At 49.6% G+C, this 18,438-nt stretch overlaps 1 protein-coding gene across 1 annotated transcript in view; it reads right to left on the bottom strand.

The window, feature by feature from the left end:
• ADAMTS10 (ADAM metallopeptidase with thrombospondin type 1 motif 10) overlaps positions 1-18,438 on the bottom strand; it is a 71,831-nt gene that overhangs the window by 33,964 nt on the left and 19,429 nt on the right. Inside the window, exons 3-8 of the mRNA XM_064734310.1 lie at positions 17,084-17,439; positions 11,082-11,241; positions 8,402-8,619; positions 4,923-5,006; positions 3,844-3,989; positions 326-369 (exon numbers count right to left, since the gene is read on the bottom strand). Coding sequence (XP_064590380.1) covers positions 326-369; positions 3,844-3,989; positions 4,923-5,006; positions 8,402-8,619; positions 11,082-11,241; positions 17,084-17,439 — 1,008 coding nt within the window. The remainder of the gene's footprint in view (positions 1-325; positions 370-3,843; positions 3,990-4,922; positions 5,007-8,401; positions 8,620-11,081; positions 11,242-17,083; positions 17,440-18,438) is intronic.

Below are 18,438 nucleotides of genomic sequence, written 5' to 3'. Positions count from 1 at the left end.
CAGGTGGGAATGGATGGAACAGGTGGGATGGGGGTGGCACAGCTGGAAAGGGAATGGAAGAGCTGAAAGGGGAATGGAACAGTTGGGAAAGGGGAATGGAACACCTGGAAAGGGATGGCACAGCTGGAAAGGGGAATGGAACAGGTGGAAAGGGAATGACACAGGTGGGATGGGGATAGCACAGGTGGAAAGGGGAATGGCACAGCTGGAAAGGGAATGGAACAGCTGGAAAAGGAGTGGCACAGCTGGAGGAGGGGTGGCACAGCCCATCCTCATCACATTCCCAAAGTTCTGTGTACTGAGGGGGTGTCAGATTTCCACTCACCCAGGGTGCCACAGGGCTTGTTCTTGTAGATGCAAATGTCGTACCTGTGAAGGAGAGAAGGCGGCATTAAGGACATTTCTGATTTTGGGGGCTGTCCTTTTGCCCATGCGTTCACATCCAAACCAGCCCATGAAATATTCTGGGATGGAAATACCAATGGTAACACGTAGGACAGCACTCACTTTGCCCAGGCTGAGATTCACTGAGGGTTTTAATGGCAGAGCTGAGCCAGGTCAGAGGTTTGGTTTTAATGAAATGTGGTGGTAGAACATGAGCAGGGAAGGGAACAGAGCTGGGGAAGGGTCTGGAGCACCAGGAGAAGCTGAGGGAGCTGGGAAGGGGCTCAGCCTGGAGCAAAGGAGGCTCAGGGGGGACCTTGTGGCTCTGCACAGCTCCTGACAGGAGGGGACAGCCAGGGGGCTCGGGCTGTGCTCCAGGGAACAGGGACAGGAGACAAAACAGCATCAAGCTGTGCCAGGGGAGGTTTAGATCAGATTTTAGGGAAATTTTCTTCATGGAAAGGATTATCAGGCATTTGAATGGGCTGCCCAGGGCAGTGGTGGAGTCATCACTCCTGGAAGTGTTAAAACCATGAGCAGATGTGGCACTTCAGGATGTGGTTCAGGGCAAGGGGATTCAGCCAAAGGTTGGACTTGATGATCTTGGAGGCCTTTTCCAACCTTAATGATTCCATAAATCAGCAGGGACAAGGTTATTCCTTGTCCAAGGTTATGCCAAGGTTATTCCAGACCTGGAGCTCTTTGGGTTTGGGTGGGTCCAGCTCTGCTCCCCAGCACTCCTGGGAACAGGGGGGAGAGGACAGGGCCAACCTCTGCTCTGCCAGCTCAGATCTCTTGCAGGAAATTGCATCAATCAAACAGAGAAACACAGAATCCCAGCATGGTTTGAGTTGGTAAAGACTTTAAAAATAATTTCATTCCACCCCCTGCCACAGCAGGGACACCTCCCACTACCCCAGGGTGCTCCAAGCCCTGTCCAGCCTGGCCTTGGACACTGCCAGGGATGGGGCATATGAAATTCTGATTAAAAACAAACTAAAAATAAAGAAAACATTTCAGTTTGAAAACATGTTCCATTTCAAATCCCACTGTGGTTTCATGAAAATGCTCAAGTGATTTTTATATCTATATTTTTTTCTAGTTCAGTTCTTTACTGAGAATTTTCCAAACAAATCCAATCTGGGTTTATTCAAGGTGACTCTTCCCTCTGCTCCTGGCCTCGACTTCCAGCCATTGCATGAAGGAATTCTCTGTTTGTACCACGAAAGGTAAAACAAGAAGAGGAAAAACCTCCTCCAGATGGAAACACACCATCCTCAAAGTGGACAGAGGTGGCAGCTCCAAATGAGACCAGTTTGGGTTAGAGAGGGAATATTCTCATTTCCTTGCGAAGGTCAACATTTGGGGGGTGCAAATCTGGACTGAAAGGGGCCAGGCTGAGAGATGGGGAGGGTGGGGTCAGCTGGGGGACCAGGGGGCAGCTGGGCTCATACACCCCAGAGCCAGGTTGGGGTGGCACCAAGGGTTGTGACCCCAGTAAGTGTTTGGAGACACCCACAGGGTGGGCAGGACAGAGGATTGTGGCCCCAGAGAAGATTGGGGACACCCATGGGTTAAGGGCTGAGGATTGTGACCCCAGAGAGGGTTTGGGGACATCCACAGGGTGAGGGTTGAGGATTGTGAACCCAGTGTGCATTTGGGGACACCCACAGTGGGCAGGACCAAGGATTGTGACCCCAGAGAAGGTCTGAGATAGCCATAGGGTGAGGTTTGAGGATTGTGACCCCAGAGCAGGTTTGGGGACACCCACAGGGTGAGGGTTGAGGATTGTGACCCCAGAGAAGGTTTAGGGACACCCTGGGTTAAGGGCTGAGGATTGTGACCCCAGAGAAGGTTTAGGGACACCCATAGGGTGGGCACGACCGAGGACTGTGACCCCAGAGAAGGTCTGAGACAGCCACGGGGTGAAGGCTGAGGATTGTGACCCCAGAGCGGGTTTGGGGACACCATCAGGATCCCCCAGCACTGCTCCCCCCACTGACCCCTCAGTGATGGAGGTGGGCGGTGAGAAGCTGCAGCACACGAAGGGTTAAGTGTGACACATTCCCAGGGATGGCTCCTGTCCCTTTGGCCCCTGGAAGTGCCCAAACCTCTCCCCTCCTCTCGGCAGGAAACCGAGCAGAGCGCAAAACATTTGTTGCTTTGTTTGGGGCCAATGCCTTTAAAGCCTTCGGACGCTCTGCTTTGACACGTCCCTGCAGGAGGAAAAAAAGCCCCGAGCTCAGCAAGATCTTATCGGGACACCGGGAATTTACTGGGGCCGGGGCCGGATGCGCCGGGCGCTGTCCGGGCTCAGCAGCGGCTCCGGGCTGGCTCCAACATCTGGAGGGAGGATGGAGAGTTCGGAGCCGGCGTTTGCCTCACAGATGTGGGGAGGGAGGGCAGGAAAAAGCTGCAGCCCCCTCGGGAAGGGGAAAATCTGGGGATGAGGGGCCCTTCTGTCACTCCTCTGTGGGGTCTCATCAGGACCGTGCTGGAGCTGGGGCAGGAGAGCAGCACATGGATAAAGGAAGCAGCTCCCGCCTGGAGGCTCCCCTCACCAGCACTTTCATTTCCTGACTTTCTTTCTCTGAAGGAGAGGGGGAAAGGCACAAAATAATGTTGGATTTGCCTTTGGCCTCTCCTGGAGTGTTTTGCATCTGTCCAAGGAGGGATTTGTGGGGACTGGAGGGACAATCCCGGGTACAGGCAGCAGCACCTGGGGAGCTCAGCACTCCCTGTGCCCTCCATCCCTTCAGCATCCTGTGGCCTTTCAGCTGCTCGGGCCATTCCTCCACTTCCATCATCCTCTGTCTCTCCTTCCATCTCCATCCATCCATCCATTCCATCCATCCATCCATCCATCCACCCAAATTTTCCATCCTCATCCATCCACCCATTCCATCCATCCATCCATCCATCCATCATCCATCCATCCATCATCCATCCATCCATCATCCATCCATCCATCCATCCATCCATCCATCCATCCATCCATCCATCCATCATCCATCCCAGCAAAGACCAAGGGAAGAGTGGAAAGCGACAACAAACTGGGGTGAAGATTGATAACAAAAGTGAAGGTAGAGATTGATAACAAAGTGGGGGTGGAAATTGATAAACTGAACTGGAGGGCGATAATCTGAACTGCAATAATCTGCACCCACTGAAAGTCAGGAAGCTTTGGAGGAGCTTGGAGTTCAGGACAGCTGCCACCCCTAGGGCACAGTGCCACCTCCAGGGGACAGTGCCACCCCCAGGGGACAGTGCCACCCCCAGGGGACAGTGCCAGCCCAGGGGACAGTGCCAGCCCAGGGGGCAGTGCCACCCCCAGGGGACAGTGTCAGCCCAGGGGAGAGTGCCACCCCCAGGGGACAGTGCCACCCCTAGGGCACAGTGCCACCCCCAGGGGACAGTGCCAGCCCAGGGGACAGTGCCAGCCCAGGGGACAGGGCTCACCGGGTGATGAGCACGGCGGTGTCGTGGTTGGCGATGCCGTTCTCTGGGATGGCGTTCCCGTTGCCGTTCCTGTTCACAATGGATTTCTGCCACTTGCAGAAGCTGTCCAGGGATTTCCCGGCGTGGTGGTTGATCTCCAGCGTGGGCTGCAATGGAAGCAATGGCAGAGGGTGTTCCCAGGGAAGCTCTGGGGGGAAGGCACTGCCCATTCCGTGCCAGCAGAGCACTGACACCACTACAGACAGCCCCAATTCCTCATGGAGGCCATGGGAAAGCAAGAAAAATGGGATTTTGTTAGTCTTAAGTTTTGGCCAGGGTTGGGATTAAATCATGGGATGATATTTCTTCTTTGGACTCAGATGTTTATTAATTTAGTGTATTAGACTATGCCAGAGTCTCACAAACCCTGAGTTCTACAGCACTTCACTCTAACAAACCAAAAATGGAGCCCCATCTCTCTCTCTACAAGGCCTTTAAAGGATAAACTGTCCAATTAAGAAATGACACCTAAATTGTTTTTACTTTTAAGCCAATAACCAACCACCCATGGCCTGCAATGGGGACTTTTTTATCCAATTACACAAAACCACCCAAACCCATGGAGGAGGAGGAGGAGGAGGAGGAGGAGGAGAGGAGGACCAGCCTCTGCCCTAAAATCTCCATTGTGCTTTATATATATTACTATATTCTAAAACCTTCAACTCTAAGTTTCCCACCCTGTGATATCACACACTTCTATTCAAACTCCACACCCACAATCCCAGTTCTGTCATTCCATTTTGGAAGCTTCTCCACGGCCTCAGATCAATGCAGTGTTCTCTTGGGGGTCAGTGCCTGGCAGCACAGAAAGTCTGAAATTCTCAGCAGCCAGGGTTCCAACATCACTTTAGGAGAACTAAAGCTGCTTAAACCTCCCTCAAGTCACCTTAACATGTAAAAATTCAGATTCCCAGAGGTCTGCTCAGCCCAGCCCTCAGGATGTGCATTAAGGGGAATTCCTGGGAGTGACATCCAGGGTGGACACACAACTCCTGAAGGGAAGTGCAGACACAGGACAGACTCAGCAAAGCCCAGCTTACCTGATCCTCGGTGAGCAGGATCAGCCTGGTGACCAGGATATTGACAATATTGCCCAGACTCGAGTCCTGGAAAAGTTTGGCAACCTGACCTCCAAGAAACAAGAAAAGAGGAGTCTTAAAAATGAGCTCTGTGGCCAGGTGAGCTGGGGAGGGCTGGGCACTGCTGTGGGGAGGGTCTGAACCCAACATTTTTGGGAAGCAGGGATGGGAATGGGACACTTGAATAGCAGAATCCCCAAAACCACAATCAGAGCTCGCTGTCCCAGAGCAGTGAAACCAAAATCCCTCAGCTCAGGTGGGGCAGCCCCCACTGTTGGCAATTCCAAAATCCCTGTTATAAATAAAAAAATCTGCCAATTTTTTTTTTTTTGGAAAAAAAGTGTTATAGAGCCAGTTAAACCAGTTGCTGCCAAGGTGAAGTTCTACTTGTTTGTTATTGTAATCACCGGTTGTTCGTGTTAATTGCTCCTTTTGTATCGGTATGGCCCTGCCTGGGGTTAAGTTGTTCTTGTCCCCAGTGAGAGGAGGGGACATGGGGGGGCATCAGAGAGGATGCAAAATAACCTCGAGACCAGCATGCCATGGGAAGCCACCCCACCAAATTTACCGAAAAGACCCCAAAAACAACGAACCAATACAGAATTAAGAGATCAGAGTGATGTCTGGACGTGAAAAACAAAGTACCGAACCTGCAGAGATGCTGAGACCCTTTGTTGCCCCTCACCCTGAGCTAAGACCTCAGCTGGAACCAAGACCAGGAGACTGGAAAACCCAAAAGTTGTAAAGCACGGTGTTCAAACCCACTGCTCTTGTGAGGACAGGACCCTCAGCTCTGTCCTTTAGTGGACAAAGCTGCACATTCCTCCTCCTCCGAGTCACCCTGGGAGCAACGATGGAGACCACGGATCCATCGAGCCTCCCAACCTTGAGCTGATCACTTTTAATAAAGGCATTAAAAAGGAGAAAAAGTCTCCTGCCCTGTCGCAGACACCTTTTCATTAAAATCCTTTCCTTAAGATTTTTTCCTCCTGAGAAGCTGAGAGGCTTCAGGAACAAAACGTAAACAATGATTGTCTGCCGCTGTGGAATGCAACAGGTGCATCTGTGATTGGTCTTATGTTAGATGTTTGTAATTAATGGCCAATCACAGTCAGCTGGCTCGGATAGAGAGTCTAAGACAGCTGCCTGTGTTATCATTCTTTTCTTTTCTATTCTTAGCTTAGCTACCCTTCTGAGATGAAACCTTTCCTTCTATTCTTTAGTATAGTTTTAATGTAATATGTATAATAAAACAATAAATCAAGCCTTCTGAACATAGAGTCAACATTCTCGTCTCTTCCCTCACCTGAAAACCCCTGTGAACACCGTCACGCTGCCCTGTTCATTTCAGGGCAGCCCCCACTGCTGGCATTTCCAAATCCCCAAAAATCCCCACTGGATGAAATTTCCAAAATCCCCCAAAATCCCCACAGATGCTGGAGCTTTGCTGAGGGGAGGGCACAGCATCCCTCGGTGGGGATCGGGAAGGCCACAGCACCCCCCAGGATTGTTTCGGAGCAGATGAAACCGGGATTGTTTGAAAATCTGGCGTCGGGGCTTTAGAAATGCAAAGCGTGGAAAGCGATCCTGCAGAGGACGGGACAAAGAGCCGTCACAGAGGGGCTTTCAGAGGGTTGATGGATAACTTCCAAACCCATCTCACCTCACAGGAGGATCCAGCAGGGCTGTTAATGCATCCAGCCTGGTACCCTGCCGCCTGCAGAGCCCCACACCAGAACCAGAGCTCTGGGGGGATTTCTGAGCCCCTCTCTCTGCTCAGCCCCCAAGCGTGAGAGCTGCCCGTCCTTCTGCTTTCCCATGTGGTTCTCAGCTTGCCTGGCCGCGTTTGCAATGCTAATTTCAGCTGAGAGATGCTGCTCAAAGAAAGGCTTTTGTTCTCCCAGCCCGGGGTCAGACAGGACAGAGTTTACCTCTGCAGGCTCCGGGGTCCCACCGGGGTCCCTCTGCTCAGCAGCAGCAGCCTGGCAGGATTTTGGACCCCAAAACCTTGCTCTGAGCCAGGGCAGAAGTCACTGCCAGCCTGGCAGGATTTTGGGACCCCAAAACCTTGCTATGAGATTGGAGAGAAGCCACTGCCAGCCTGGCAGGATTTTGGACCCCAAAACCTTTGTGAAAAATGCATGTATTTATGATTGGCTTTTCACAAATATTCTAATGAATATTATATGTGTTGTGTTAGAAAGTGATGCTGTATTAATTCTCTTAAGTACAGTGTTAAATATAGTTTTAGGTTATAAAAAAATGTTAAAATAGAAACTATACTATGTAGGACACTTTTTTTAAAGAAAGGACTCGCAGTGAGAGAGCAGCCACAGGACACCTGAATCTTTCAGAAAAAGAAGAAAAAGAGAATTTATTGCCCTCTTATCAGAAGAAATTAACTTCTTCCCGCCTCGAAGGGGCTGTTAAGATTCAGAGGAAGAAGTTGACACTGATCAGACAGAATCCTGTGTTTGAATGGAATTTATGCATCAGGTATGAGGTGTATGAATATGCAACAGGCTGTTGTTTTTAAGGGTTAATCCTCTGTTAACTGTGTCCTTTTTCGGCCTCCTGCTGCCCAGAAAAAGGTACCTGGACGACTGTAACTCTTTGTATTTATTGTCTCATATTGTCCTAATTCAATTTGTCCAAATTATTATTACTCTAATTGTATTACTATTTTTATAACCATTTTATTACTATTAAACTTTTAAAATTTTAAATATAAGTGACTGGCGTTTTTCACACCTTGCTCAGAGCCAGGGGAGAAGCCACTGCCAGCCTGGAACAGATCCCATTTCCCCATCCTGCTTCATGCAGGAGAATCTCCTTTTCCCTTTCTCCTTTTGGGACTGAGAGGAATGATAGGTTTGCCTTTACAAACAAACTGTGGAGCTGCTGGTAGATAAAACCAGCACTAGGAGGTAAAAGAAACAACAGGAAGGATTCCACTGATTGATGAATGGAAAAAGATATTTATCTTCACAAACAAATTGTAGGTTTTGCTGATAAATTAAATTGGATATAGAAAGATGAAAGAAACAATGGGGAAAACCCCTAAATTCTATAAGATTTAAAAATTTTAAAGGAGGGTTATACATTAGAGAGGAATCTTTGGTATCAGGTGTTCTGGGAAGTCTGAACCTCTCAAGTACCTCAGAAATGGGGAAAGAGAGAAAGGAAATTGGGATAGAAAGGTGGCTGCATCCTCCCAAAATTTGAGAGGCCTCATCTCCTGTCCCTTTATTCGAATAAAATAAAAAAGACTCCTAAATTTGAGAGGCCCCATGGCCTCTCCCTTTATTTGTATAAAGCAAAAGGTTTGTCTCCTCTTTGGACACAAATTTCTGATGTTTGTGGATTAATTTTCCTGACAAGGTGATGAACAGGAATTCTCCCCCAGCCCACGAGGCTCCTGGTGTGGGTGTAACACTTACAATATTCATGATGGCCAGGATGTACTGCTCGATGTCCCGGCGGCCGTGGTAGCCCACCATCATCTTGTCAGCCACCACCAGGGTCTCCACGTAGCGCTCGGTGCTCACTGACCTCTTCAAGGGCAGCTGGCCCCGCTGGCTGTGGTTGCCCGAGGGCTTCAGCGGGGAGGGTTTCAGTGTCCGGAGCCACCAGTGCCTCCCCTTCCAGGGCTTCTCATCTGGGGAGGGAACGGGATGGTTGTGAGGCCCTCAGGAGAGTTGTGATGCCCTCAGGATGGGCTGTGATGCCCTTGGATGGTTGTGAGGCCCTCGGGGTGGTTGGGATGCCCTCAGGGTGGTCGGAATGACCTCGGGATGGTTGTGATGCCCTCGGGATGGTTGGGATGCCCTTGGGACGGTTGTGATGCCCTCGGGATAGTTGTGAGGCCCTTGGGATGGTTGGGATACCCTCAGGATGGCTGTGATGCCCTTGGAATGGTTGGGATGCTCTCGGGATGGTTGGGATACCCTCGGGATGGTTGGGATGCCCTTGGGAGAAGCTGCCAGCTCCCAGTACAAAGTTGCTCTGTCCCAGTCCTTCCCAGTCCCTCCCAATCGCTCCCAGTCCCTCCCAGTACAAAGCTGCTCTGTCCCAGTTGCTCCCAGTCCCTCCCAGGTTAGGTTAGGTTTCCTAGCCTGCTCTGAGGTTCATCACATCCAGTCATGGGGCAGACCTCAGGCAGCCCCAAAGCCTCAAGCAGCCCCAAACCCTCCCAGCTCCAGCTCCTTTAGGGATCCAGAGGAGCTCCTGGGGGTGCTCGGAGCCCAGGAATGCAGGGCAGGGCAGGACAGGACATGTCCAGCCACAGGGTGGCCTTGCTGGAGCTGTTGTGCTGTGGTTGTTCTAAACTTTGGCTCCCCCTGCACAACTCTGCTTTCCAAGAAGCAATTAGGAGAGGGCTGAATTATTTCTGGAAGCTGGGGAATGTGGCAAGGAGTCAGCAGGAGGGGAGTCTGCATCCAGCAGGGCTTTGGGAGATGGATGGGCAGGGCCAGGGAAGCACAGGATGGTTCCAGAGGTGCTGGTGGCTCTGGGGACACTCAGAGGAGGTGACAGTGCCTCCTCACCTGGCCAAGTGTCACAGCTGGGGCAGTGAGGGATGGACACCCTGAAGTGACACCCAAACAGGGTGTCAGTCCCTCCCAGTCCCCCCCAGTCACTCCCAGTCCCTGGCAGGATTTTTGACCCCAAAACCTTGCTCTGAGCCTGGAGAGAAGCCAGGAGCAGTCAGGGCCAGCTCTGCTCTGCTCCCACAAACTGATCCATGAAAAGGTAGGGATGGCAGCTCCCCTCAGCCCTACAGAGCCTCTCTGAACTGAGGGAGGAGCATCCTCTGGGCCTGCAGCATTTTGGGGAGATGGTGAAACTCTGCCTGCTCACAAGGAATTCCAGCCAGGCTCTGGCACAGACTGGTGGGAAGGGCAAGGACCAGGAGCTCTCATGGGGAGAGGCCAGGACTGGTATTTGTGGGTCCTTTTGGAGGTGAAAGCCCTGTAGGTGCAGCAATGGGGCTGATGTGCTGTTGAAGATTGCAATGCAAGACATTTTCAATTGCCATCTGTATGGCAGATTATCTTTGTCAAGTGGGAAGTTGGCCTTATCTCTCTCTTTGAGTGACCACATTCACACCTCCCTGGGAGGGGACATTGCTGATAACAGCTATTGAAAGTCACTGCATGGCTGATAAGAACTACAGCATCCCACTGGGAGATGTGAGCCCAGAGGGAGGAGCCAAGCATTCCTGCCTGGATATAATCTGGAGATTCTGGAACACCAGCACAGCTTCTCCACTGGATTTCCCAGAGGAACAGCAGCTGCCTCTTTCTTCCACTGGATCTTCAGAGGAAGAATACATCCTTCTCTACAGAACCCCCTTGCTCCAACAGAACCACCCTGACACTGCAGGAGGGCTGCAGCCACAATTCCAATGGGACTGCTGCCAACAGCCTGACCCACAGGGTGTCAGGTTGGGTTCTGACTCTGTCAGTGTTGTTCTAGTGTACTGCATTGTTTATTTTATCCTTTTTTTCCCGCTTTCTCTATTAAAGAACTGTTATTTCCTGCTTCCATATTTTTGCCTGAGAACCCCTTAATTTAAAATTTATAGCAGTTTGGAGGGGTGGGGAGGGTTTACATTCTCTGTTTCAGGGGAGTCTCCTGCCTTCCTTAGCAGACTCCTGTCTTTCCAAACCAAGACATGTGCTGTCACCATTGCCCCTAAACATCCCCCAGAGCCCCCTGTGATGGGTCAGGCCCCACATCCCCCCCTCCAAGGCCCTTTTCCACATAAGCAGCAGAGTTATCCCAACATGGACACAAACCCCAAAGCCAAGGCTGTGCTGAGCCCACGTGACCTGTGATTTCCCAATCCTCTGCAAATTGGCCAAATCTGGAAGGATTCTTTTGAAGAAAAACAAGAGGTTTGTTTTTTTTCCTCTCCCATTCCATGCTCTATTTACAAATTTTCAAGCCCTGCTGCGAGGAGGAGAGGACAGGATCTTCCCAAAGCCCAGACCACCAGAAAAGGGTAAAAACAAACCCAAGAAAATCTCAAATTTAGTAGAAAAATTTGGTTCTTTTCCAGGATTTCCCCAGGGGGTTTTGGGCTGGATTTGAGGAGGAGATGGTTGGGGCACCTACCCATCACTCCACAGGCTGCATCCATGTGAGGGTACTGCAGGGACGAGCGCTTGTACACCACGTGGGGGCTGCCCTTGCCCTCTCCCCCCATGCTGACGTTGGCTCCAGGGCTCAGGGGCTCGATGAAATATTCCTCCTCATCTGCCACGATCACCCCGTGCTGTAGGAGGGAACACAAGGTGTGCAAGAGGTTTTAGAGCCATTTCTCTGAGCCAGAGAGAAGTTTGATCAGAGGATCCATGTTTACCCCTGAAAGAATTTTCTACCAAGGTTGCTGACATAGAAACCAAGAAAGAGACGTAGAAACCAAGAAAGAAAGAAGGATAAATAAGAGAAACCTGCAACTGTTCCAATAAACACTTTGTTTGTCTCTCATCACCAATAAGTGTAAAGTTATGAGCTTTGTAAGAATGTATAAAAAGCATGCATGCTAGAATAAAAACAGGTTTGAAGCCTTCTGAAAATGGAGTGTTGCTTTGTATTGTCTCTGTCTCAACTACAAGAGGAGACGCAATACCAAAGGTGCACAGAGAACCTGGTGGCTTCTCATGGTGAGGTTTTTGCTGATTAACCCCGAATTTCTGGGGACTGACAAAAGCTGAGGAGGAATCCTGCACAAACACCAAACTGCAGGAAGCCACAGAGCAGAGGAAAACCCAGCCAGATGGTGGTGGATGCCTTGGGACATCTGTGTTCACTAAAGTCCTCTGGAAATCACAGCCTTGCCTTGCTGAGTTATGAATGAGTTGTTTCCTATTCCACCCACTCGGTCTCAGTGGGATCCCTGTGGGATCCCAAAAACCCCTTCAAACACAGCAGCACTCAGCTCTGAGCTTGGCCTTCCCAAAAAAGCCAAAAAGCAGCTCAGGACCCTCCCCAGCAGCAGGGAACTCAGGGCTTCAGAGAGGGGTAAATCCCCAGAGGTTTTGGGAAACACCCCAAATATTTAAAATCTGAAGGCTGATTAAGCAGAGGCCACCAGCAGAGCCAAACTCCTTCTCTGGTGTGACGGTGTTCACAGGGGTTCTTGGATGAGGGAAGAGACGAGGATCTGACTCCATGTTTCAGAAGGCTTGATTTATTATTTTATGATATATATTACATTAAAACTATACTAAAAGAATAGAAGAAAAGGCGTCATCAGAAGGCCAGCTAAGAATAGAATAGCAAAGAATGATAACAAAGGTTTGTGGCTCTCTGTCTGAGCCAGATGACTGTGATTGGCCATTAATTGCAAACATCCAACATGGGCCAATCACAGATCCACCTGTTGCATTCCACAGCAGCAGATAATCAATGTTTACATTTTGTTCCTGAGGCCTCTCAGCTCCTCAGGAAGAAAAATCCTAAGAAAAGGATTTTTCATTAATCTGTGGAATTCAACAGGTGGATCTTTGACTTATGTTAGTTGTTTCTAATTAATTGCTTATCACAGCTTATCTGGCTTAGACAGAAAGTCCGAGCCACAAACTTTTGTTATTCTTTCTTATTCTATTCTTCACTAGCCTTCTGATGAAATCCTTTTAGTTTTAATGTAATATATATAATAAAATTAATAGTTTTAATGTAATATATATAATAAAATAATAAATCAAGCCTTCTGAAACACGGAGTCAGATCCTCGTCTCTTCCCTCATCCTGAGACCCCTGTGAACACTATCACATGTCACTCCCTGCCAGGGCTGTCCCTGTCCCCTCTCCTGGCACTGTCACACCCTCGACTGTCCCTGTCCCCTCTCTGGACATTGTCCCTGCCAGGCTGTCCCTGTCCCCTCCCTGGCCAGGCTCAATGCCTCACTGTGTGAGCATTCCCGAGTGCCGGGGGATTTCCTCCTGCCCCGGGCTCTGCTGCTCTTGGCTCAGCTCCACCTTTCCAAGCACAAGCGAGGCACTGTGAGGTTCCCGAGGCCAGGGGAGCCCGGCAGAGCCAGCTGGAAAAGCTTTGTGGTGTGGGATGGGGGAAGGAGGTCATCCCCAGCCCGGGGGCACAGCGAGTCCTGCCCCAAATCCATCCCAATGCCAAAGGGATGCTCTCACTCCAGCTTTGCAGAGGCTCCACGCCTGCCTGGCACCTTTGTTTTGTGGAGATAACAAAAAACTCTACAACTCTGTGAAAGTTGTAAAGCCGGTATGTTTATTACAGTGCTGGATGCATGTGGAGATTACTCTCCTTAAAAGACATGCGTACTTCTGGGAAGTTCAGGTCTCTTTTTATCTCCCTCTCAAATACATATGCATACAATTTCACAATAGGTTCATACATATTCATTTTTACGAATTTCGAGTGACATTTGCTGCTAGTTCTTCTTTACCAGTAAGAATTCCTAGGTTAGGTTGACCTGCTGTCACAGCAGGTCAACCTAAAAACCTCTAGCTAAAAACATTCCTCTCTTCCTAAAAACCTCTACCTCTAGTCTCTCTGTCTCTCTTTATCACCCTTTGTCTCTCCCCCCTTATCTCTGTCCTTCACTGAAGCAACTTCTCCGAGCCTAGGTTCTGCAGTCAGGCTACATAGCTATGTTTTCTAACTACAGACTCAAAGATGTACATTTCACCTAAATCAAAATGGATTTCTACTTTAGAGAATTTCTACTCTGTCTCACCTTCCAACAGCAAGGCTTGGATGCCACAGGAGCCTGGGAATTGTCCCAATGCTGACTCCAAGGACTGAGCTGTGAGGGCTGGACATGGACGTGACACAGGGCTGGTGAAGGGGGTGTGAGAGGTCCTGAGAGAGCTCTGTGGTTTGTGGGGGAGCTGCACTGGATATCCTGTGTGTGATTCACACAGGTCAGCTGCAGAGCAAGGAGGGTTTGCACTGTCAGCTCATACCACACTTGGCAGAGGCATAGCCATGGCCTGGGGCCAGACCTGTGTGACTGAGGGGTCATCTGGGTCCGTTCCTCCTCACCTGGGTCCATTCCTCCTCATCTGGATCCAACTCTCCTCATCTGGGTCTGTTCCTCTCCATCTGGGTCCATCCTCCTCACCTGGATCCATCTTCCTCACCTGGGTCCATCCTCCCCATCTGGTTCCATCCTCCCCATCTGGGTCCATCCTCCTCCTCACCTCCTCACCTGTCCTGCGAGGCAGTGACAGCCAGGAGGAGCAGATCTCCGTGGTGTCATCACCAAACCCACCAGATACTTGCAGGGTCCCTCTTCTCCACCCTCACAGCAACATTCCCTTGACATGAAAGGTCTGAGCAGCACCAGAAGTTTCTGGGAGCCCAACACCAGCTCCATCCCAGCTCCTGGCACTGAGTTTCTCCAAGGAATGCGGTGCCTGGGTCCCTCCAGGCACTCCTGTTCGTGCTGGGCTCAGGAGGCTCCCCAGGAAAGCTGCCCTTGGATCCCTGGCAGTGCCCAAGTCCGGGTTGGACAGAGCTTGGAGCACCCTGGGACAGTGGGAGGTGTCCCTGCCATGGCAGGGGGTGGAATGAGATGAATTTTAAGGTCCATCCCAACCCAAACCATTCTGGGATTGTCTGATGAAGATTTGGCCTTTTGGCTGTTCCTCTGACACAAAGTGGTTCAAAACCAAACCTTGCAGGCATGGGAATTCCTGAGGATGTGGGAGTTGGAGAGCAGGAGGATGGCTGGAGCTCATTACTGTGTTCACAGTCATCCTTTCCCTCCTCCTTGTGCTCAGCTCACCCCATAACCAGCTCAGGTCCCATTCTGTGCCCAGCTCAGGTCCCAGTTTTGTGCCCAGTCACCACCACAGCGCCCAGGTGCCCATGCAGCAAAGGTGGGGCAGTGCAGTGCCCCCTCAGCAGGAACCTGCACCTGGTGGCCTCTCCTGTCCCTTCCAGGATGGGTGATGCCCTCCTGGAGCAGAACCTGCTGGGCATGAGGGATGGCACAAATGGATTAGCGGTTCCTGGTCACCCAGAGCACTGCAAAACATCTCTCATGGCAAATCCGGCCCCCTTCTAGCTAAAAACATTCCAGACCTAGCTAAAAACATTCCTCTCTTCCTAAAAACCTCTACCTCTAGCTAAAAACATTCCAGACTCCTCTTGCCCAAATCCAGCTAAAAACATTCCAGACTCCTCTTGCTCCAATCCCCAACCCCACTGTCCTCAGTGACCCCATCCTCGTTGTGTCCATCACTCTGGAGGGCAGAAGGACAGAGTTCAGGCAGAGGAGAGATTGTTGGATGACCCTCTGTCCCTTTCTGTGCCTGGCTGCATTCTCCTCCAGGCAGCCCTTGGTGCCTCTCCAGAGCTAAACAGGGCCTGGGGATGGAATTCTCCCAGTTCCAAGGGCTGCAGGGCCAGTTCAGCCTTTGTGAGCCCCACGAAATTCCCTGGGACTGCAGCAGAACTCCCATGTCCAAACAAAGGGCTCTGGAAGCTTGTGCTGCTCAGGGTTGTTGGCTGTGAGCTGGAAACTTCAGACTCTGTGATATAAAATGAGTCAGATTCTCATTTTCTGTTAATAACCCACAGCACTGTTCTGGCAGGGTCACCCAGCAATAAATCAAATGGGAATTCATTCCCCTTTGGAAGCTCTTTGAATGCTTCCAGGAGGTGAGGCTGGAGCAGAAATATGGACCTGGCCCTGAGAGGCTTTTTCTACCCCTCCAAGGGAGCCATCAGCCTTGGGATTCACTCACGGGGTATGTTTGCTCCATCCCTCCATCTGGCAGCTCAGGGAATGTGCTGTGCAAGCCAGAAATATCAGAAAATCACAGAAAAATAGGGATGGAAGCCCTCAGTCTATTCCCAGGGCTGGGAGAGCTAATGAATCATACCTGAAGGGTTTTTGAGAGGCTTTTGTCTGGCCCGTTCCTAAAGATCTTCCAAGATCTCTCTCTCTCTGAGCAATCTAGTCCAGAGCTCAGCTGTTCTTACACTCATGCCCACCACTAAGATTCCTTGCTGATATTTAGGACTGGGATGATCAATTTGAGCTATCAGGACTTGGAAAATCAACCATTCCCACCCTTCTTCCTGCAGCCTTGCTGGTTTTGAGGAAATGCCACCTTGCTCCCTTCTTGATGTTTCATTTTTCATATTGAAAAACCAATTATTTCAGGGTTTTTTTCCCTCAGAATCAGCATTTTGTATCTCCTGAAACATGGACAGAAGCACGTGGGATCCTCAGGAGTGCATCTGCAGCTGGAAGGATCTGGATGCACTTGTGGCTCTGTGAAATCCCTGCCCTCCCTCACTTCTTCTTCACCAGCACAGAAAAATATTCTTTGCTGTTGTTGTTGGAAAAACCTGGCGAGAGCCAGGTCTGGGTATCCCCAGAGAATCAGGATTATCCCATTCCAACCAAAATCAATGGGAAAATGCCCAGAAACTGGACTGGAAGTGACAGAGATCAGCAGAGATCAGGAACCCCTATGGATGTCTGAGGGATATCTGCACCTCTGCTGATCATAATGACAGTGTGGAATATTAAATATAAAATATAATAAATATAAGATAAGTATGTATATAAAAATATCTATATTATAAAAATTTTATATGTATTTTATAGATATTATATATATTTTATATAATATATTGTGTTAATATAAAATTATATAAAATAATATATTTACATCAACATATTAATATTATACTGTATATAAAATTTATACATATGTTTTGTATACTTTCTTCATAAAAATATTATATATAATATTTTAAACATAAAATATTATATATAATATATAAAAATAATATAAAATATATACATATAAAATAAAGTATAATATAATATATTAATATAGCATAATAGAATATCTTATATATAATAAATATATAAAATTTGTACATAATATATAATATATAATATATAATATATACAATATAATTAGAAATATACAGATACAGAAATATAGAGATATAGAGATGGGGTTTTTAAAAAAGTGGGTTTTTAAAAAATATATTAAATATAAAGCTTGCCACCAACCCCAATCTTTTCCCACCACATAGATCCACCTTCTGGACGACCAAAGCAGCTGGCACTGCCCCCATCAAGCCAAGCCAAACAAGGCAGACTCACCAGCCCGTTGCAGTTGCTGATGGCCACCTTGGAGCTGAGGTACTGGTCCTGCAGGTGCCCGGCGTAGTGGCAGTCCTCGTGGAAGTCGTGCTGCCAGTCCATGCCATCCCGCTTCCAGTACTCCACGGTGAAGTGCTCGGCCAGCAGGTTGGAGTGCAGGGTGAGGTTGAGCAGGAACTGGGTGTGGTGGGCAGAGACTTTGTAGAAGACCTGCTGCTCCGAGGGCTCGTAGGGCAGCGAGCGCCGCGGCCGCGGCTTCAGCTGGCGGCGCATGTCGAAGGTGAGGAAATCGCCGTTCTGGTCCACTTGGATGGGGAAGGCGATCTCATAGTGATCCAAGCTGGAGAGGAATTCCTCTGGGGAGGGAAGGACATGCATGGGAATGGCGGCCTGCAAAGGGAGTTGGACACCCAGCAATGCCAGCCTGAGCGCAGTGCAGGGGGAGGGTCATGGTCCTGCCATGGCATTCCGAAAATTGGGATCCCAAGGCTCTGCCCAGCCTGCAGGATCCTGGATGTCCTGGATTGCCAAAGAAATTGTGTTCTATTTGCCGTCAGTATGGCAGTTGTCTTTTGTCAAGTGGGCAGTTTTTCTTATCTCTTCCACTCCTCCCTCTGGGGAGACATCTGCTGATAACAGCCATTGAATGTCCCTGCATGGCTGATAAGAACTACAGCATCCCATTGGGAGATGTGAGCCCAGAGGGAGGAGCCAAGCATTCCTGCCTGGATATAATCTGGAGATTCTGGAACACCAGCACAGCTTCTCCACTGGATTTTCCAGAGGAACAGCAGCTGCCTCTTTCTTCCACTGGATCTTCAGAGGAAGAATACATCCTTCTCTACAGAACCCCCTTGCTCCAACAGAACCACCCCTGACACTGCAGGAGGGCTGCAGCCACAATTCCAATGGGACTGCTGCCAACAGCCTGACCCACAGGGTGTCAGATTGTGTTCTGACTCTGTCAGTATTGGTTTACTGCGTTGTTTATCTTTTTATTTTCTTCCCTAATAAAGAACTGTTATTCTTGCTCCCATATTTTTGCCTCAGAGCTCCTTAATTTAAAATGTATAGCAATTTGGAGGGAGGGGGTTTCCACTTGCCATTTCAGGGGAGTCTCCTGCCTTCCTGAGCAGAAACCTGGCTTTCAAAACCAAGACTCAACCTGAAAAGGGAGTTGGACAACCAGCAATGGACAACCCAGCGCAGTGCAGGTGGAGGGTCATGGTCCTGCCACGGCATTCCAAAAATTGGGATCCCAAGGCTCTGCCCAGCCTGCAGGATCCTGGGAAATGCTCCAAATACTGCAGCCTGCAGAGCCTTGGGACAGCAGTTTTTGGAATGCAGCTTTTTCC

This window comes from Zonotrichia leucophrys, chromosome 28 (assembly GCF_028769735.1).
Source record: "Zonotrichia leucophrys gambelii isolate GWCS_2022_RI chromosome 28, RI_Zleu_2.0, whole genome shotgun sequence".
NCBI lineage: Eukaryota > Metazoa > Chordata > Aves > Passeriformes > Passerellidae > Zonotrichia > Zonotrichia leucophrys.
Note: the sequence above shows the minus strand (reverse complement) of the source record. Positions and strands in the feature narration are given on the sequence as shown.